A 22,525-nucleotide genomic window follows, 5' to 3' on the forward strand; every position below is an offset into this window, starting at 1 on the left:
TTTCGTGGAATTGAGCCCCACAAAGGGCTCTGTGCTGACAGTGCAGATCCTGCTTGGGGTTCTTGTTCTCTCTCTCTCTCTCTGTCTCTCTCTCTCTCTGTCTCTCTCTCTCCCCTCCCCCCATCCAGCTTGTATGTGTGTAGTGTGTGTGAGCTTTCTCTTATTCTCTCTCTCAAAAAAAAATAAAAAAAAATATATATATACATAATTTAAAAAATGAAATCATTGTGGTTGAAAGGAAAGGACCAGTTGATATTTTGAGAAGAGTAGTTTCTTAGGTTAATTTCAGCTAGACACTATTATTGGCTTTCTTGATACATGGATTGCCTGGCAAGCATTGTTGCTTTTCTCATCTGATCAAATTCCAGCCATCTATGATATTTTGGACAGCTGTTTTATATTTGGGTAAAAATCTGTCTCTTTACTCCATCACTTAAACTTAGATAAACCATTGTGTCTGATGCATTCTATAATGAGCCCTTAAAGAGATAAATGCTATTCATACTTTTTAGAGTTAAAAAATAATTTTCCATGTGATTTTATTAACTTTCTTTTATAATTTTCTTTCTTTCCTTTTTTTTTTTTTTTTTTAAGATTTTATTTTTAAGTAATCTCTCCACTGAACAGGGAGCTCGAACTAACAACCCCAAGATCAGGAGTCGCGTGCTCTACTGACAGAGCCAGCCAGGCATCCCTTTTTATGATTTCCTTAATCATTTTAACAATGTGGACAGATCTAAAATAATCTCCCCATGGGAAATGTTCCTGTGTAGTATTGTATGTAATGTTTTGCTATATGGTGATAGATTCTGTTATCAGTAATGTGGCATTTTAACTTTCATTCACACTAATGTTTTAGCAAACTATCTTCTTTCTTAAGTTTTTAAATTTCTATTTACAATTAAATGATTAGAAAAGAAATGAGTTAGGTGTTTAATAGATTATGAAAATCACACCTGTAAGCTGGTCAGAAATAACCAACAAGGCATTCCGCAGTATAATTTTCCTTTGATGAATATTAGATTACTAAATTATCGAAAAATAAGATACTAGCATTAACTTATAAATATGAATTTTCCTTTTCCTGATAAAGAGTTGTCCATTGGGAAAGCATCATAATCTGATTTGGTTTAACATTTGTTGGGTTTAACTATGCAACAAATAAAAATACTTTATAATCTAAAGTAGTAATGGTTTTATTATTATGATTTTTATAATATTTTTTAATGTTCAGGCAATAACTTTATTTCTTCTACTTGGTTGTTAATGTTTCTCAGTTGTTATGCATCCTTTATCTAAAACTGCCCACTCCTCTCAAAATGCTGAGTATTAGCTTTTGTTTTTGTTTCCTGAGGACTTTTTTTTCCTAAGAAATCTTACATCTATAGTGAACTCTGAGAATATTCTGGTATTGTGTGATTTCTAGTTACAAACTTAAAAAAAAATTGTTTATAACCCTCAGGTAAAACACTTTAATGCTCAGACTGCCCAGCTACCTGCATTGGGATTTATAGATTTGTTAAGTGTATATTTATTTGCCATTTCTTCCTGCCATAATTTTCATTTCATTGGTGAAATTGATTTGTCAGTTTGTTCATTATAACTTTCAATACTAGAGATTTCAGAGGGCTAAGTAATCCGAATCAGCTCTTGAGGTCAGTGTCAACTCCACTGACTTGACCTCCACTGTGTTGTCACCTGAGTCAGTGTAGCAAGGATTAACTCTTTGTTAGTGTGATAATGTCTTTACTTAGGAGTTAGGTTTTTATCCCTTAAAGATTGAAAGAAACAAAATGTGGAAAAGTAATAGACTGAAGTCCAGAATTGAAAAGAGTTATGACTTTCCCCCATAAACCACTAAAGTGTTCATTTGAACTTTAGTGTTTAATGTTTTAAGATACAAAAATGAGTTATTGACTTGCAAAACATTCCTATAATTTGCTAAATTTTAGGCTGAAGAAATTAACGAAATCTATTTTCATATACCTATTTCCTATATGTTTGAGAAAATTTATTTAAGCAAATTGGCTATAGTAACAGGCATTAAACTTTGTGACAGTATTTTTGTGCTGTGTCCTTGAAATAAATAAATATCTAGACTAAAAGTTATTGTAATGTGGATTTAAAATGTAATTCTTGTTCATCTTGATAGCAGAATGTACACCTTATATTAGTCATGGCCTACCTATGGAAAAGTGATTTTGGGTGTATGCCTTTTAAAATAATATTTTCTGTAATTGTCTTACATAAAATGAAAACATAGATTTCCCATGAAATATATAAATGATACATTTATATTTATGTAATCAGAAATAAAATATATAGATGATATATTTATCAAACTGGACTACAGCAGGCTATTGCTTATGTGTAAAATATAGACTGTTAGGTCTTGAATTCTCTTCTCTTAGAATAATAAATAGTTATTTTTGGCTAAATTACAAGAAATCAATTCTCTAATGGTAAAAATGATTGAAAGGAAGTGTGTCTTAAATATGAATTAGTTGTTTGACTCATGAGATAAATTAGTTTAATTACACGTGGCAATTTTCTTGGCTAGTGATGTAATGTGAAATAAAATTCTCCCTTTCCCCTCCCTGAAAACTCAAACCAATTAATAGAACTTTTAAGCTCTTTGTCATAGGCCACCGTGGAGGTCTGCAGAGAAGAACTTTAATCCAATAAACATTTCATTTAGATCATGAAAAGAAAGCATGAGGAGACGCTCCCATAAGAGAGGGTGTTACTATGATTCCAGCCATGAAGAGATGTGAGGAATTTGCCAAATTAACCAAGAGGTCCTCATATTTAACGCATAAATGTGTCAAAACTAACAGAATAATTATTTAATTTGCTTGGACTTTATATTGAGAAAACTCTAAAAAGCCACAACTGTTTGCTTCAAAGCCTTCACTGTTGGGCTGGATGGACAGGGCAAAGGGAGGTTGTGAGAAATCCAGATAGCAAATAACACTGGCCGAAGCTGGTCAGAAAAGGGAATAGATAATTAGACGTAATTAGCGTGTATGAATTGTTGTCTCTCTGCCCTTAGCTTGAATAAATTTTGAAGAAAAAACCCTGGTGGTGAAAATCCTTTGATGTAGGAAGAGTCATTGTGGCTTGGCAGCATAAAGGCAGTGTTTTATACTTCTTACATAATGGTTGTGATACAGAAAGAGTGAATGGACTCAGCACCCCCCTGTCTGCTTTATAGCAAGGACTTTTGGATTCTCTTGAAACAAAATGCATCACAAGTTTTCAGTTGTTAGTAATGAGGGAGCGGACCTCATCAGTGCTCGGAGGAAGCCATCTTTAGCTTTTGTTTAAATCTTAATCACAGTTTTGTGTTTTTTTTCTGGGAAATCTGTTTTCTTAAATCAACTTCTTTTCCCTCCTTTGCTTGTACCTCCAATAAGAGGAAGGAATAATGATCAAGAAAGCTAAACAGAAGAGTTCAACAAAAATTATCACATAAAAGACTTATACATTTTTGTGGTTTTAGTCCCATATGAAAAAGATGCTTGTTATATTCCTTTTTTTGCCTCAGATTGATAAGGTTCCAGGAAAGTGGTTTTATAATAAAATGTATAAAAAACCTATAAGGAATGATTTTAGATTAGTTTTAGAAGGAACTTATCTTTCAAATTGAAATTACACAAAGTGAAGTGGTAAATATGTTCTTTTTTCACCATAGTTAAGTTTTTAAATGGAAATCAGCTTGGTTAACAATATCACTCAGTAGATTTACTGTAAACTTTACTTATTTGAAGGACATAGTGGAAATATAGGTTTGGGAACCTAGCTCTGTGTGGATATTCTGTGACCACTACTGACAAGACAAGAAATTATTCTTGAGAAAGCATTGCATTTATTTTGAAATCTTCAAAGATCTGAAACAATAAATCATCCAAAATGCATTATCAATTTATTACCATACTGAATTATGTTCACTTTGTCTAAAATATTTTTAAAAGTTAGTCTTCAGAGAAATTAGCTATTTCAAGACTCTAAATCATGTATTTTTTGGGGAGAGGGGTGTTGCTGGTATTAAAAGAGTTTTACATATTATCCTTGGTATCAGAATAATACCCCTAAGTTTTATATTTCTGATAGATTTCCACCCTCTTCCATCAACTATTTTGGTATTACATTAAAAAAATCTACCCTTTAACTTCTCAGATTTCCTTCTAATTAATATTCTTCTTTTTACATATTTTAATGATAAGACTTTCTGCAGTAGTCATCAGGATCCGTTTCTTAATGTGTAATCTATGAATCTATTTTTATAAGTGTCACTTTGCTTAGTGTATTTTTGTTCTGACGTTTTGATTCTGGATAGACTTCTTTCAAGCCACAATGCTCTGAGATGCTTTTGGCTACTTAACCCATTTTGCATATTGTGCCATTTGTAGAATAAAGTAGCCTTTTATACTTGAAGTTGATTTGAACTCTGAAAGGCAACACCTGAGCATCACACAAAACTGGATAATTATGGCTGATTGTGTTTTTCAGGTATAGGTCACAGGAAATTCATTTGGGGTAAAGTACGTACAAAGCTAAGAAATATGCAGATTTTCTGTTGTAGGATTGTGTAAAAATTATTTACAGTTAATACTTGCATAAAGGTTAGAAAGGTTGATGAAGTGATATTTAGTTTTGCTTTACTATTCACTGCATGTCAGAATGTAATTATGACTGATTCATGAAACTGTCTTAGAAACGAAGCATCTTTATTAAAATGCTGATCAAGATAAGAGCTGACAGTAATAAAGAATAGAACATTTTAGTCTTGTTGCTTTTGAATGATTGCTAATTACCCCAGAGGTCATGTATAGTGCTTGGTAGGATTCATTGACATTATTTCTTTTAAGTCTGCTGTTTCAACAACATCTGAGCATGAAGACACAAACTGTGTGCACATTGAACAATAGTTTGGCCAAGTTTTTGAGGCTTCAAGATATCCAAGAAACCTTTTTCTGCTTTAGTGCATTTAGCTTTTCTCTCTCAAAATTATAGCATACTAGGGGTGCTTGGTACAAAATATTTTGTATATTCTTTTACTATTGACTGTCTCTACACTTCCCATTTATAAGTTGGTGTTAAATAGTATACACAGGTTATTGAGACAATGTCCTCTCTGAATATACACATAAACACTTAAAGTAAATAAGAACAACATGTAGATTGGCACTAAAATTAGAATTAATAGAAAGGACTTCTTAATGTATAATCAGAATGTACTTCTTACTGTCAATAGTGTTCAGCTTGTTTTTATTAAATGTGAAGTCTGCAATTTGTCTCTAAAGACATGTGGAAGTCCTTAAAGTTATAGTATTCCTCAGTTAATAATGAATAATGATCATTAGGATTCACATATTATAAAGATATGGTTGATTAACTGAATAAACTCTGCCATAATACCTAAAATAACTTAAATCTTTAAAATTCTTAACAACTGAAAGTAGAAGAAACCATACAGTCATATCACATATTTATGTGGTTTCCATGATATAGCAGAAGAATAATGGGTTAAGAAGGCAGTTCTTTGTGAGTCTGGCTCTGTTCCTGACATTTGGGCAAGTGTCTTGAATCCACTTGAGTTCACATTTTTTTCATCTATAAATGATAGGATTGGACCTCAAGATTGCTAAGGCCCTTATTGTGCTACCAATTTTCAAAAAATTAAGTTTCAGAAGTTTACTTGTGAATTATTTTTTTGGATTATGATAGATTTCTCCTCTAAACATTGTTCTAAATGTGGTGTTCAAGTCCTAGGCTAGCTGGTCTGCAAAAGCCTAATTGCCCAATTAGCTCAAATATTACACCTTTGTAAGATAAAATACAAGAAAACAATATTCAGATTTCAACATGCATGCTAAGTTCCTTTTAGCATTTATTAAGTGCTTAGTCACTAGGATTACAATGGTGAAGCTGTCCTGAAATGAATCCTGCCATCAAGGAAACCAGGGTATTCTATTAGAGGAAATAGACACACCAACAAATAATTATAAGAAAAATATTATACTTCAATATTGAATGGGTTAGGAGTGATTATGTGTTGGGAGTGTACAGTGCTAACAATGATATAAAACAGTGATAAAACCACAAATTTTATTTTTTTTTTTAATTTATTTATTTAAATTCAAATTAGTTAACATACAGTGTAGTATTAGTTTCAGGAGTAGAGCCCAGTGATTCATCACTTGCATCTAATACACAGTGCTCATCCCAACAAGTGTCCTCCTCAATGCCCATCACCCATTCAGCCCATTCCCCCCCCCCCCACAAATTTTAAATAAATTTTCTATCTTCTGTAATGCTGGTGATTATGGAGGATGAGTGAACGAAATGGAAACTTACGTGAATTCTGAATGGACTCCCATGTGTGTCTGCAAATTTCAGAGGCTGATGAATCTGAGCCTTTTGTTTGTTAAGCTTTTTGTTTTCTTCTTTTAGGCGTGTCTCTGCCATCACTCTTGGCTTAGTAGTCTGCTTATGATTTTGTTTTTGCTCTAATTGGAGTTAAGTGAAGATTTTCCTGAGAAAGCTGGAGAAGGCTTAGAAGGGAGAGATGAGGGCAGAGGGAGAAAGCTAAAAATAGTTTCAGTGTATGTGGGAAAAGCTACCTGATGAAACTGAATAAGTTATGAATAGTGAGAGCTGAGAAATGGCTACAGAGCAAGGAATATATGGAAGGAGCCTTAGCAACATTTATACCAGCACCTTAGACTGTAAGGTAACATTTATACCTTTTTGAGGCTCATGCCTAAGATTGCCTGGCTAGTGACAGAGCCGTACCTAGAACTCAGATTTCCTGCTTTTTACTGAGAGTTCTTTCCACCCACCATGTTGCTCAGTGTGTGTGTGTGTGTGTGTGTGTGTGTGTGTGTGTGTAACATTATATATTTGTTATATTTACATATTATAATATTGTCTTTGGGTAGAATTAATTATATTCTCATTTGCTTTTATCAAGGAACTATTTGTCTTTCTTTTATAAAGTATAATCTACTTTATTAATCTACCTTTAGTTGTACATAATGATAAATATAATGATGTTCAATCTTGTTTTAGCTAATTGCTTAAAATTTACTCTTCAGATCTTTTATCAAAGATCGGAATAAGTTACAAGATTGACTAAATTCATCTTCTTTCTCTTCCTCTTGTAATCTTTATTTTATTATTTTTAAGCTTTTAAAAAATGTTTTTTTTGAGAGAGAGAGTGCAAGCTTTTAAGCAGGGGAGGGTCAGAGAGAGAAGGAGAGAGAGAATCCCACACAGGCTCTGTGCTGTCAGCATGGGAGTCCCTTGCAGGGCTCGATCCCACGAACCGTGAGATCTTGACCTGATCCAAAGTCAAGAGTCAGATGCTTAACAGACTGAGCCACCCAGATGTCCCTTTCATCTTTAAATAAAAGTGCTAGTGAACAGTGAAATGACAAAAAGCTGAGCAAATATAATGCAGAAGAGCAGAACCAGAGTTCAGAATATTTATAAATGGCTGTCCTGGATACTGGAAGTCTTAATGCAGTCTCTGAAAATATACAAGGATGATTTTTTAAGGTAAATATTTTATTGAGGTTTAGTTTTTCTTTCTCATTCTAGAAGTTGTGATTATAGAAAAATGAATCACATGCATTATGTACTCTGTATTTATAGTATGGTTATATTTTTTAAGTTAGAAAAGTTACTGTTTACCTCTGATTATTTGTATAGAAGAAGGAAAAATCTTGTGGGTAAACTTACTGGATTTTCAAAAAAACAGATTTTGCAAAGCTGCAGATATAGTGGGAAGTTCCTCTTAGCCTGGGGATATATTGCCCAGTTCCTTTTTGTGGGAGAAAAAAAGTTTACAGGTGCTGCAGTTATGGGTTGGTAGCATAGTTCTAAAAAGATTTTGGGGCACCCAGGTGGCTCAGTCGGTTAAGCGTCCGACTTCGGCTCAGGTCATGATCTCACAGTCCGCGGGTTCGAGCCCCGCGTCGGGCTCTGGGCTGATGGCTCAGAGCCTGGAGCCTGCTTCCGATTCTATGTTTCCCTCTCTCTCTGCCCCTCCCACGTTCATGCTGTGTCTCTCTCTGTCTGAAAAATAAATAAACGTTAAAAAAAAAATTTAAAAAGATTTTTCTAAAGGTATATACATCAACTTTTTTCCAGTCTGTGATGTTATTCATATGTTTTTCTTTTTATTTTTTAAGTTTCTTTTTATTTATTTTGAGAGAGAGAGCAAGCAGGGGAGGGACAGAGAGAGGGAGACAGAATCCCAAGCAGGCTCTATGCCATCAGCTCAGAGCTGGATGTGTGTGAACCATGAGATCATGACCTGAGCCGAAATCAGGAGTCTGTACTTAACTGACTGAGCCACCCAGGCACCCTGGTTTTTCTTTTTTTTAACCTCAGGAATGAAAACTCTGTTTTTCTTGGATAAAGTAAACAGTGGGAGAAGAAATGGAATATTAATTAAAATTCTGTTGGTTGTGACAGGGCTGGAAATGTGTAATGACTAATTTCAATAAGGCAGCTATCACCTTTTTCCAGGTACTGCTATTTTAGAGACAATACATGGGATCTCTAAGATCTTTCCTTTTATAAAATTTTATGTGAGATAAATGAATGCATGCTAGGTTAAAAAATCAGAACATCACATAAGTGTATATATACTAAATATCAAATGCTTCCCCTTCACTACTCTCCCTTCTCTGCATTTTTTCCCTTCTTCCACCCGTGTCTTATTTCTACTTCCCTCCTCAGGAGTAGCTGCTGTTAAAAATTTAATGTGGAGAAATGACATCAGTATTAGGTTGAGTAAGGCATCTCATGTTCATGCCCCCCCCCAACAATAATTTGGCATCCATTCACAGACAAAAGTGCCTTTGTGAGCAGTGTTAGATTTAGCACCATATGCCAAATCACCTGGGAGGAGGTTTACCCATCTATGTGTCAGGTAATAGGAATATAGACCTTGGTCCTGGCTGTGGACCAGCTCTTGCCTCTCCCAGCTGTGGTCTGGGAGCCCCTGGAAACGCTCTCTTAAACAGTCACCCAAGGACAAGAGAGCCTTTGTAGATGTCCGGGTTTCTAGTAGAGGAGTTTCAGCACACTGTTGGAGCAAAAACAAAACAAAACAAAAAAACAAACCCAAGTTTGGACACATTGGGGAGGGTCAGAGAAATGGTTTAACTTTAGCTGCATCACTCCTCCCCTAAGGCAGCACAGTTTAGGGCAAAAAGAGATCTTGGTCTGTAATTTCCCCTGCAGGGGAACAAAAGAGGATGTGAGTGATCACCCTGCTTCCCCAGCTCTGTGGGATACTGCCTAAGAGGTTCATTCTTCTTTTGCTCCATCCAGAGTACTGATTCTGACATGCATGGCTGGAGGGCAGGAGGCTGGGAGAGGGACAGATAGAACTCTTTGAAGGCATTGAAGAGAGGTGGATCCTACTAACTGCTTCACATACTTCATCAAGAAGCTTGCTCACAAGCTGCTGGGGACACCTCCCCCACAGCCCCCCAGCTGGCTTGAGGACATCTCCAGTGCTCTGCATATCACGTGCGTGCGTGCGCGCGCGCGCGCGCGCGCGCGCACACACACACACACACACACACACACACATCCTCATTTTGTGGCTGATGCCCTTTGCATGCTCCCAATGGTTGTGGTAAGAGTGAGCTTTGGTAGATGGCTAGTGAGCATGTTCAGAAAGCAGTCTGAATCTGCACACCAGAGAGACATCATAAAATTGAGCATTAGTGGCATCTTTGGGAAAATAAAAGGAAAGTTGTCAGCCCTCAGCCTTGTGTGTTGCAGGATTGAGAAAAGCCATGTAAGCATGTGGTCATATCCTGCTTCAAGGGGGAACAATAATTGTAGAGCCATAGAAGGTCTGAGAAAGCCTCCAGATCGTGAGTAGGGCTGATGGAAGGTATTTCTCTCCTGAAAGTAATTAGTAAAGATAGGAGGAGGTGACTGCTACTTCAGATGTGAAGACAACAATGCAAAACTCATGAAAACATGATACCACCAGAGGATCACAATAATCTTCCAATAACTGATCCCAAAGACATGGACACCTGGGGTTTACCCCATCAAGAATTCAAAATAGCTGTTTTAAGGATACTTAATGGCTACAGGAAAACACACCAAATTCAACAAAATCAGGAAAACCATACACAAACAAAATGAGAAATTTAACAAAGAGAGAAAAATCATAAAAAAGAACCAAATAGGGACACCTGGGTGGCTCAGTCAGTTGAATGTCCGACTTCAGCTCAGGTCGCTATCTTGCGGTTTGTGAGTTTGAGCCACAATTCGGGCTTACTGCTGTCATCCTGTCAGTGCAGAGCCTGCTTCAAATCCTCTGTCTCCCCCTCTTGTTGCCCCTCCTCCATTTGTGCTCTCCCGCAAATAAATATTTTTTAAAAAAGAACCAAATAGAAAATCTGAAGCTGAAGAATACAATGAATGAGGTGAAAAAAAAGATCAATATCAGACTTAAGTAGATGAAAGAATCAGTGAGATTGAAGACAGGAACTTTACAATCATCCAGTCAGAACAGAACAGAGGAAGAAGACTGAAAAAGAATGAAGAAAACCTACATAAACTATGGGATCTCATCAGAAGAAACAATCTGTGAATTATTACGGTTCTAGAAAGAGAAAAGAGGGAAAGGAGACAGAAAGTTTATTTAAAGAAATAATGGCGGAGAACTTTGCAAATCTGGGGAGACATTTCGATATCCAACTTCATGAAAATTAGAGGTCATCAAACAAACCCAAAGCATCTTCTCCAAGATACATTACAATAAAACTGTCAAAAGTCAGAGACAAAGAATTTCAAAAGCAGCAAGAGAAAAAGAAATTTGTTACTAGCACACCATAAGGCTATCAGATTTCTGAGCAGAAACCTTACAGACCAGAAGAGAGTGGGATGATATATTCAAATATAGCTTAAATTAAAAAAAAACAAAACACCTGCCAGTCAAGAATACTCTATTCAGCAAAGTTATCCTTCAGAAATAAAGTATAGGTAAACACTTATCCAGACAAAAGCTGAGGGAGTTCATTATGACTAGACCTGCCTTATGTTATAAGAAGTTCTTCAAACTGAAGTGAAAGAACAGTAATTAGTAACATGAAAATATGTAAATATATAATACATTGGTAAAGGTAAGAATGTAGTCAAATTCAAAATAGTCTAATTTTGTAAGGTGGCAGTATGTTAGCCACTTAAATCTGGTATAAGGGCTAAATGTCAAGAGTATTAAAAATAACTATACCTAAAAAAAAATAACTATACCTATAGTAATTTGTTAATTAATACACAATATAAAAGTTGTGTTAAATTGTGACACAAAAACAAAAAAGAAAGGTGAGTATAAAGGATAGAGTTTTTATATGAGATTGAGGTTAAGTTGTTACCAGTGTAAAATGCACTGTTTATAAGATTTTTTATGTAAGTCTCACGGTAACCACAAAACAAAGACCTGCAGTAGATACACTAAAGATAAAGGGAAGGAAATCAAAGCCTGGAAAATTATTCCGCTATGGAAAATTATTTGTTTACAGAGGAGGGCAACAAGAGAGAAAGAAAGGAACAAGGAAACTACAAAACAGCCAGAGCTGTTATTAATATAATTAATAAGATGGCCTTAGTATGTTCTTATCTATCAATAATTATTCTAAATATAAATGGATTAAATTCTCTAAAGACGTAGAGAATCTGGACGGATTAAAAACAAGAACAAAAAAGCAAGACCTAACTATGTGCCGGCTACAAGCACATAGCATTAAGGACGTGTAGGCTCAAAGTGAAGAGATGGAAAAAGATATTCCATGGAAGTAGAAACCAAAAACGAGCAGGGATTGCTATACTTACATCAGAGGAGATAGACTTTAAGTCAAAAATTGCAACAAGAGTTAAAGAAGACCACTATATAATAATAAAAGGGTCAATTCATCAAGAAGGCATAACAATCATATATGCACCCAACATCAGAGCACCTAAATATATTAAGCAAATACTAACAGTCTGAAGGGAGACAACAATACAATAATAGTAGGAGACTTCAAAAAATGGGCAGAGGAACCAAGTAGATATTTTGCCAAAGAAGACATACAAATGGCTGTGGGTACATGAAAAGATGTTCAGCAGCACTAATCATCAGGAAAATGCAAATCAAAACCACAATGAGATGTCACCTCACATCTGTTAGAATGGCTACCTTCAAAAAGACAAGAGATAGGTGTTGGGGAGGATATGGAGAAAAAGAAACCCTGTGCACTATTGGTGGGACTGTAAATTGATGCAGCCACTAGGGAAAACAGTATAGAAGTTCCTTAAAACATTGAAAATAAGGCTAGCATATGATCCAGCAATCCCACTTCTGAGTATACATCCAAAAGAAATGAAATCACTATCTTGAATAGATATCTGTACTTCCATGTTCTTTGCAGCATTGTTCACAACAGCCAAGATGTAGAAACAACCTAAGTGTCCATCAATGGATGAATGGATAAAGATGAGGTATATACATACAATGGAACATTTTTTGGCCGTAAGAAGGAAATTCTGTCATTTGTGACAAAATAGATGGACCTTGAGGGCATTATGTTAGGTGAAATAAGTCCAAGAAAGACAGATACCATATGATATCTCTTACATGTGGATCTTAAAAAGCTGAACTCATAGAGACAGAGAGTAGATTGGTGGTTGCCAAGAGCTGGGGAGTGGGGGAAATGGGGAGATGGGTACAAAGTTTCAGTTGTAAGATGACTAAGTTTTGGGATCTAATGCACAGCATGGTGAATATAGTTAACAGTGCTTGAATGTTGCTAAGTTCTTGCCATAAAAAAAATAAATTATGTAAGGTGATACGGTGTTAGCCAATGCTACTGTGGTAATCGTTTTGCAATATGTTAAGTTTATCAGTTGTACATCTTAACCTTACAAATGTTATATGTCAATTATATCTCAATAAAGCTGAAAGAAAATACGTATCTTCTCAAGTACTTTTCTGTACATTTATATGCATACATATCTTTATGTATGCCTAAGCATATAGTTTTGTTGTAAATTAGTGGAGTAATAGTTTTATCTAAATCTAAGTTGTGCTTTTTATACCTTGTAGATATCCTGAAGAACTTTTTATATCAGATATAATTCTACCTTTTTCTTTTAAATGACTGCTTTGTATTTCTGTTAATGGCTGCACTATCATTTCTAATCTAATCTGCAATTTTTGTATACTAAGGTTTATTGTGTTTCTTTTCAAATAATGTTAAAAAAACCTGTTTACAAATACATTTTTAGTCACAAGAGTCAATGTTTTTGTAGGATAGTTTCCTAGAAATAGAATTTCTAGGTCAAAGGTTCTGTGCAATTAAAGCTTTATTAGGTTTTGTCAAATTACACTTAACTTGTATATTAGCTAACATTGAAAATTAAATGGTGAAATTGAATATACAAATAGTAAGATGATTTTTTTAAAAGAAGCTACACTAATCCTTCTAGGACACAGCAGGGTATGAATAAATAAATGACAAGAAATCATGTGGATTTAATGTGTGATAACTGAGAATTTTACTGGATGTTGCTTGTACATATATTGAGTCAGTATCATTATTGCAAAATCATAATGGCCAAAATACTTAAGGGTTGTGGAATTTTTGGACTTTTGTTCTATGTCTTTTTCTGAACACAGGAGATATATGTAGTGGTGAGGAGCACGTGGTCTCCAGACCTGTAGCTTCATTAACAGTATGAGGTGTGAGTTGAAAACTTAACTCTATAAACTTAGGGTCATTTAGTTTGAGATGTTGGAGTCCTCTGATGGGCCAGTGTGTAGGGCCTCTGATGGGCCATCTCATCACTCAGGTCTTTTTCTATCCTTTCTGCACATTCTCATATTTTTTATTTTCCCTAGGGAAATGTATTCCAAATCCTCTTCATTTAATCAAACTACTCCAATTTTAGAATATTTCTCCAATCTACATTAAGCTTTATCAGTCCTTTGTTTACTTAGTATTCTATTCATTTCCGTTGCTGAAATAGCACTTGACAACTCATATGCTTTTATGTCTTTACCTACATTGCAAAGTAATGGTGATTTCTTTTTCATCTCATTTTGTCCACACATAAACAAGAAAGAAATCAATGCTACCAATCTCTGACTCTGTGATTCTAGGATCGCAAACACCAACTCTGGGTGGTCTTATGGCTTTACTTACCACCTATGATGGTCATCGTGGTTGTTTCTCCTAAATTCATTCCACCTCTCTTGTGCTGTGTAGCAGCAATGTGATTTGGATGGGACCAATTGGAGGTGGGGCCAGATTAGTCTAAGCCAGTGGTTCTCAACCCTGGTTGCCCATTAGAATGACCTGAGGAGCTTAAAATAAAACAGACAAAATCAGCCAACCTAAGCCCTCCTCTGCAAAAATGTCTGGGAATGTGACATGGATATTGGTACTTTCTAATTCCCAGCTAAAGCTAATATACAGCCAGTGTTGAGAACCACTGGCCTACCAGTTAGAGTATTCCCATCTTCCCTGCCACTTAGCATTGGTTAGCTTGTGTCATTCCCCAAGCCTCATGAGTTGATTGTAGTAGGCATAATCAGCCTAATCAGCATAGTTCAGGACTTTTGTTTTATGAATGTGGATATATTCTCAGTTTCATCTCTGTCATTGAAGAAACCCTGCCTCGGGATGAAGTTCTTATTTGGAGGAAGATACAACTCCTTGGCTAAATTTTCTGTCTAAGCTGAGTTCTGACAGAGACTTTCTCCTTGACCATACTTTAGTTAGCCTCCTCAGAACCCTCTTTCTTGTCTCTAAGACCTCAACCCTGTCCATGTCAGTCTTTGTTGAGTCTAGTTTTAGCAAGAATTCTGCTAAGTCAGTTCCCATTTTGTCATAAAAGCTCCTTAGGAAAGGGACTGTGCTGGTTGGCTTTTTCCTGTAGTTTCTAACAATATTGACTTGTACCTAACCTTTGCATATAGATGTTTGCTAATGATTTGTTCAGTTGATTAATATTAACTGAGCATTTACTATGTACTATGTACCACGTACTGTGCTAGGTGCTAGGGACACAATGATGAACAACAGACATGATCCTTATCTCAGAAGTTGCAGACTTGAAACCAAAACCTATTTCTATTACCTCAGTCATTAAAAGAAAACTTCCAGTTTTTTATGTGCAGTATAATATAACTGGACAAAGTTTCTGAAAAGCTGCTCCATATCATTTTTGTATGGGGTATGGTTATAATAAGTAAATGAATCTGTTCATTGCAACAAAGCTGCTTCTCAAGATAGCCATCAAGACTAAGCCTTACTTGGTTAGCATATAATCAGAAGGCAGGAGAGGTAGGACTTTTCCAAGCAAGGGACAGAGCACTGCAAGGACTTTCCAATAAGCCCATGTGAATTTTGCATTGCCTTGTATTTCCAAGTAAGAGACCTGGTTGCTTGAACATATCCCGGGTATGGAGGCAATATAGCAAAGTAATTAAGAATGTGAACACTGGAGCCAGAACGCTTGGGTTTGAATCCTGGTTCTGGTACCGAAACCCAAGTTCAGCTACCTGTCACTCAGAAGGCCACTACCCAAGAGATGAGTTTTGACTGGAAAGGAATATGAACTTTATTCAGGAGCCTGGCCACCTGGGGAGAAGGCAGACTCTTGTCCAAAGGCCAACTCCAAGGTTTCTGCTTGGCCCAGAGATTTTTAAAGGGGTTTAATCTGTTAAGGGAGTACAGTGATCTGTAACATTTCTTGATGCAGACTTGATGATGCCACCTACAGAGTTATCTTGGTACTCAGAGGTTGTGTAAGACGTTCTGGTTCCTTGATGCCCAGGGGTGATTGTGCAAGAAGGTCTGGTTCTTTGGTGCCCAGGGGTGATTGTACAAGGTCTGGTTCCTTGGTACCTGGAGGTGGTTGTGCAAGAGTATTCTGTTATTTCTGCAAAGGAGGGAAAGGTCTTCAGATACACAAAGGGAGGTGAGTAAAGTCATTATGTGACCTTAAAAAGAAAAAAAAAATGTTTTGCTGAAAGATTACTGGGCTGATCAGAAAGCCAAGGAGGCTTCAAGGAGTCTTGCTGGCCTCTATGGCCTGGGAACATTCTGATCCTTCATTCCTCAAGGCCAGTGGTCTGCAAATCTCAAAGAAAGTAAATTAGTTGTGTTACAGTTCAAGGGCTTTAAGTCAGCAAGCAAGGAGTGTGTTAACTTGAAGCAAGTTAAACCTAAGACCAGCTGGAGTGTTGTTACCAAGCTATCAGAGCAAAAGCTTGTTCATTATTGTACTTTCAGTCACCATGGAAGTGCCCAGCATATAATGTTCAGTGTTTGTTAGGTTCATCCAAAGTGAATATTGAATTTTCAGGGGACTTGATAAACCATAAGTGTATTTTTTTGTGCTACAAAACAGTGTGGCGTATTTGTAACATATGTGGGACATCTTTAGTATCATCTTGAAAAATCAATATACAAAAAATATTACATTAATAATTGAATTTCCAAGATTGCTGGATATAAGGTCAATATTCAAAAATCAATTGTATTGCTTCATACAAGTAGCAAACACTTACTTAGGAATGCTCATACACTACTGGTGGGAGTATAGGTTGTACAGTCACCTCGGAACACTGACAGGGTTCACTACAGCTGAGCAGACTTACCCTGTGGTCAAGCAGTTACTCTTCTAGGTATATATCCAACAGGAACATGTGCACGTGTGCACCAAAAATCATGTGCGAAGAATACTCGTGGCTGCGTTATTTGAAAGAGCTAATAACTAGAAACAGCCCACATGTCTGTCACCAATGGAATGAGTCAATGAATTGTGGCTTCTTCACATGGTGGATATGAAAAACTGATCAAACTACAGCTATACACAACATATGGGTGGATGAATCTCAAACACATGAAGAACCCAATCACAAAAGAATACATCCTGGGTGCTTCTACTTACATAAAGCTCCCAAAACAGGCAAAATTCTATGTTGCTACAATCAGAGTACCGGTTACCTTTGAAGAAGTAGAAGAAGATAGATACCAGGGGGACTCCCGAGGTTCTAGTCATGTTCTGTTTCTTGATTGAGCTGGACATTTATGTTTTTTAAGTTTATTTATTTTGAGAAAGAGAGAAAGCGCATGGGTAAGCACAAGCAGGGGGAGGAGCAGAGAGAGAGAAGAGAGAGAATCCCAAGCAGGCTCCATGTGCTGTCAGCGCAAAGCCCGATGTGGGCCTCGAACTCATGAACTGTGAGATTATGACCTGAGCTGAAATCAAGGGTTGGACGGTTAACTGACTGAGCCACACAGCACCCCACTTGTGTACGTTTTTGTACTTGTGTTATACTTACATTATAAGAAGCTTAAAAATATGTTCAAGGTTATTATGTACTGAATTATTTAAAATGTGTATTTATTTTCAAGAGAGATCTGAGCAGGGGAGGGGCACAGAGAGAGGGGCACAGATGATCTGAAGCAGGCTCTGCGCTGACAGCGGTGAGCCCGATGTGGGGCTTGAAATCACGAACAGTGAGATCATGACCTGACCTGAGCTGAAGTTGGACACTCAAATGACTGAGCCACCCAGCTACCCCTATTATGTACTGAACTTTTATATATCATTGCTTAAACTTAAAAGTGGTAACACATGATTATTTTAAATGAGATTGAAGCAGATATCTTAGAATGTATACATACTTCAGCATACATATTTGAATGTATACCTGCCTCAAAAAAAGATACCCCCACCTAGACTCCCACTCCCCCTCCTTTTTTTTTTTTTTTTTTTTTTTGGTACACCCAGCTAGTCTCCCACGCCCCTCCCTTTGTTTTGGTTCAATATCTGTCTTGTACTCTTACTTGTCATTTACTTACAGAATTGTATTCTTGGCAAACAAGATAGTACCATATTCAGTGTAGCTTTCCTGTATTTAAATCTAGTTATTTCTCTCATACAACTTTTAAGTTATCAGAAAGAATTAAGCTTACAACTGTGTATATAAATATGATCCTAATTTCTCTGTCATCATCTCTATACGTGTATAAAAAACTTGAAGGATATACGCTATAAGCAAACTTTTTTCTGAGAAGCGGATGATAGACTTTTATTTCTGCTTTTATACTTTAATATTTGAATGTTTTACAATGAGCACGGATCACTTTTTTTAGCTTAAAAAGATATAGTTTTAAAGCCTTAAGTAAAAAGACAGATCTTAGTTATTCCTGGAAGTAGAAAGGCCTCAGACATTTTTTCTTGTAGTACTTACTTATTCTTACTTATTAAAAATTTATAAAGCCAATCAGTCCAATATTGTCAAGAAAAACTTCAATAATGTGTATCTTTTAATTTTCTATTTAATATAATCACTTAGATAAGACGTAAAACTTTGACTTATATGATTTTACTCTTTTTCCAAATTTTCCATAATAAGCAATATTACTTTTATAGTAAAGAGTATTTAAGGTGGGCAAATCTTTATTATTTCAATTTTTGCTTATGAGGTTGATATATTGTGGTTTTTAAGGCTTTTCTCCACAATGTTTATTGTTCTTTTGTGCCAATTTGGAAGGGAAAAGCCACAGTAGTAGCTTTATAAAGTTATTTTGCAGGATGCCTGTTTTTCTGATGGTATTATTCGCAGTTGCTAAAAATATACACAATAGCTCTTGAGGAAAATGCAAACCGCTAGAATACGGTTTTTGAGTAGTACATTTTTCTTTGCAAAGTCAAGGCCTTTCACTCATGCACATGCTCCCATGGGTATGTTAACCTCCCTCCACTTCCTCTCCAAATTTCCTAATTGCATTTTTAGATTGTATAATTGTATTTGTCCTTTGTATGTGTAAATATACAAACTATTTTAAAATAAATTTCTTTTGGTAGCTGATTAATTTTATTCATTTCAAATAGATGGTGATAAGAGGTCACAGGTCTTGTAAATATCCCTGGAAATTAGGAAATTAGATCTTGCCCTTTTGACTAGATTCACTAACAGGGAAACTGCTTAGCTTTCACCCTCCTTCTGCAAAGTGTTTTGAAGAACTTAGCTTAAGTGAATAAAATCTGAAAATTTGAGGCTTATTTTTCTTTAAAAATATAAATGGAGTGTTAGTATTTGTCAGACAATTAAGAGCTAAAATCTAAGGGCTTTGGTTGTAGTTCTTTTGCTGCTGATTAGGTATTCCTCGGTGGTGATTAGTGAATGTACAAATGCAATCATTCGGTAGGGCTTAATCACTCATATGAGAGAGAAGTTAGTTACCCAGAAAGAGAAACTGAAGCTTGTGTAACTTCCATTAGTCCTTATTTTTTTAATAGAAAAAAAAAGAAGGAAAATTTTGGCTGAATTAGGAGTATTGGGTCATGGAAGATAAATTGTGGTTTAAAAGGAATAAAAAACCTCGGTAAATATACTTACATGAACACATTGCAGTACTATTTATTATATTGCCTGCGGTACAGGTGGCTTATGAAAACCTGGCCCTTAAAACAGGACAGATTTCCTTCAGAGAGACAGAGAATGAAGTGCTACCTAAACAAGTTGTCTCCTCTTTGTACTGGATGGCTGAACCCCCACAATTGCAGGATGGGCAAGGAGAGGAAGTGTCTGTTTTCCCAAGTTTAGCACATTACTGAAAGTTGAGAAGCCATCTGAGGCAAGAGGAGAGTCCATGTATTTGTCAATACCATATTCCTTTCTGGTTATGGGGCTTGAGTCCTGAGAGTGAGACCTGGGGAGTGGATTTGAGCAACTTGGAATGGCAAGTTAGGGATGTCTGTGTGGGGAGGCCAACTGGCTGCATGAGTCTAGCATTGTAGGGTGGTATGACTTTGTTAGGGTCAGGGCTTGTTCGCCACGGGTAGAGTTCAAAAGCTCAGCTTTGAAGACTTCCCCAGGGGAATACCTTCTTCTTGTGGACATAAAATAATCCCTAAACAAATTCACAATTGCTAACTTATAAATCAAAATACTCCAGCCTTCTAGCTCAGATTTCTGCGTTATTCCTAAGGTGACCAGGACTGTCCTGGTGTTAGCACCCAAAGTCCTGCATCCAGAAAAGCCTATCAGTCTTGGGGAAGCCCCTCAGTCCCAGGGGGATTGTTGATTACCCTATCTTACTCTCTTGAGCCACTTAGCAGCTGCAGCATAGGAGGAGGAGAAATGTATTCTCATTACCACTGTGTACAATCTCTTGCCTATAGTGCTGATGATAAACAGCTCTCAGCTCTTGGATAGCAGTTCAACCCAGGATGCAATTTCAGAGAAGAAGAATGTTGCTACATTTCCAGCGTGCCCAGATATGACTGTTGTGATTATCTACTGCTGTGTAACTAATGACTGAAAAACCTAGAGGCTTAAGATAATATTGCTTCATTATCTTTCCTGGTTTCCGTGGATCAGGGATTTGAGAAAGGCTCAGCTGGCAATTCTGGCTCCTTTAGTACCATAGTGACAACTGGAACAGCTGGATCAGACACCTCTGTCTTCCTGTCCTCTCAGGGTCTCTCCAGGTCACGTCTCTGTATGGGCTGCTATAAGCTCTCTCTGGCATGCTTGCCTTCAGGTAGTTTGATGCTTACCTAGCAGGTCAGGGTTCTAGAGCAAGTGTCCCAGCTAACAAGGAAGAAGCTGCCTTGAAGGTCACATCAGATATTATTGCATAGCATCATCTTATCGTAGTCACAAGATTCAGGGGATGGGGAGCATAGCCCCCACTTCTTGATGGTTGGAATATCAACATCCCAATATTTTGGGATGGAGAGACAGTTGCAGCCATCTTTGGAAAATACAGTTTGCCACAATTACCTTGGCCCCCAAAAAGCAGTTTTTCACTAGTAAAAGTAATGAAGTTGTTAAAATATGATTTTTTCCTCATGAATTTTCATAGAGCAGTTTTCATTTTGGATGAAAACAAAAAGTTCAACGTGGAAATGTTTCTTGATTTGTTCTGAAAACCCTTGCTCACCATTGTTCTACTGGAGTGTGTGTGTGTGTGTGTGTGTGTGTGTGTGTGTGTGTGTATAAAATATATATTTGTCCCCTCTTACCCCTTAAAAGAAAGCCAGTTGACCAAGCTAGGTGTAGCAAAAGTTCATAAGCTTCTAGAGTAGGAGTTTCAGGGTGTGTGTGTGTGTGTGTGTGTGTGTGTGTGTGTGTGAGTTTCCATGCACATTTGCAACCTGGGGTAATGGAAAGGAAAGAATAGGGAGAATAGAAGAATGGGACTCAGGGTGAAGGAAGGTGTCTACTGGAAAGCACTCTAATGACATTGATGACTGGAAAGGGGACTAATAAGGGACAAGGGCGGTGGCAGTCATTTGGAAGTGAAGGTCAGGTATACATACAGCATCACTTTAATATGATCATTTGCTTTAAATTGTGGATACTAATGTTCTGGCCCAACTCTCTCCCTTTGTGGTGCTGGAGACATATGAGTTATTCTTTTTGATAGCCTGTAGCTCCTTATTTCCTGGTAACAGAAATTGGGATTTAAAAATTTTTAATGAGGGGCGCCTGGGTGGCTCAGTCGGTTAAGTGTCTGATTTCAGCTAAGGTCATGATCCATGAGTTCAAGCCCCACGTTGGGCACTGTGCTGACAGCTCAGAGCCTGGAACCGGCTTCAGATTCTGTGTCTCCCTCTCTCTCTGCCCCTTCCCAACTTGTGCGCATGCTCTCTCTGTATCAAAAATAAATAACCTAAACAAATTTTTTAAATTAAAAAAAATAAAATTATAAAAAATTTTAATTAAAAAATCAAATTTTTTTAATGGAATGCAGTTATGTGGGGAGTTTGCTGATAGCACTGTTTTAGCAAACTTTCAGAAAGGCATGCTGCAAATCTTAACTTTCTTGAACTGATTTTTTGGGGGCTTGATATATACTTAATATTCAATTTTTATGAATCTTCCATGACTTATATTGTTTTGTCCTAAACTCATTGTTTTATTGAGGAAAAATTTTTTAAATTTTAAGAAAGGAAAAGGATAGCAGAGAGATCATAATTCTAAAGCACCACTTGTTTAAGAAGATATTTATGTGTTTGGATTGTAGGAATACTGTAAGACTGTCCAGCTAGATTCTGGGATAGATTACCGGAAAAGGGAACTTCCTGCTGCAGGAAAACTCTACTATCTGTAAGTTTCTTAAGTTCAATTTTCTAAATTTATTATCTAATAATTAATCAGGAAAAGAAGAGAAAAATAAGCAGGGTAATTATTAAAGCCTGAAAGGCTAGTTCTGAAGCCCATGATTTTTAAAATAGAAAATGTTATAATGTTAACTTCTTTAAACTGTGTTTTTTGCCATCCACATTTGCATGATTTATAATGTGTGATTGGATGAAACCCTAATTAGTTTTTTGGGGAGGAGTGATGACAGATGGTTAGGAAGTAATGAGAATCCTCTTATGAGACTCTGGTATTAAGAGAACATCTTTATTGTGTGAAAGTAATTAATTATTTGTGGATATCTCCTGACAAATGTGCCATTTCTTTTCCCCA

The 22,525-nt window shown here is 36.5% G+C and overlaps 1 protein-coding gene across 3 annotated transcripts in view; it reads left to right on the forward strand.

Moving 5' to 3' along the window:
- The window catches only part of AFG1L (AFG1 like ATPase), a 195,972-nt gene that overhangs the window by 117,331 nt on the left and 56,116 nt on the right, over positions 1-22,525 (forward strand). For all 3 annotated transcript variants that reach the window (XM_049654104.1, XM_049654106.1, XM_049654107.1), the window contains one exon: positions 22,077-22,159. In XM_049654104.1, coding sequence (XP_049510061.1) covers positions 22,077-22,159 — 83 coding nt within the window. The remainder of the gene's footprint in view (positions 1-22,076; positions 22,160-22,525) is intronic.

This window comes from Panthera uncia, assembly GCF_023721935.1.
Source record: "Panthera uncia isolate 11264 chromosome B2 unlocalized genomic scaffold, Puncia_PCG_1.0 HiC_scaffold_24, whole genome shotgun sequence".
In the NCBI taxonomy this organism is placed as follows: domain Eukaryota; kingdom Metazoa; phylum Chordata; class Mammalia; order Carnivora; family Felidae; genus Panthera; species Panthera uncia.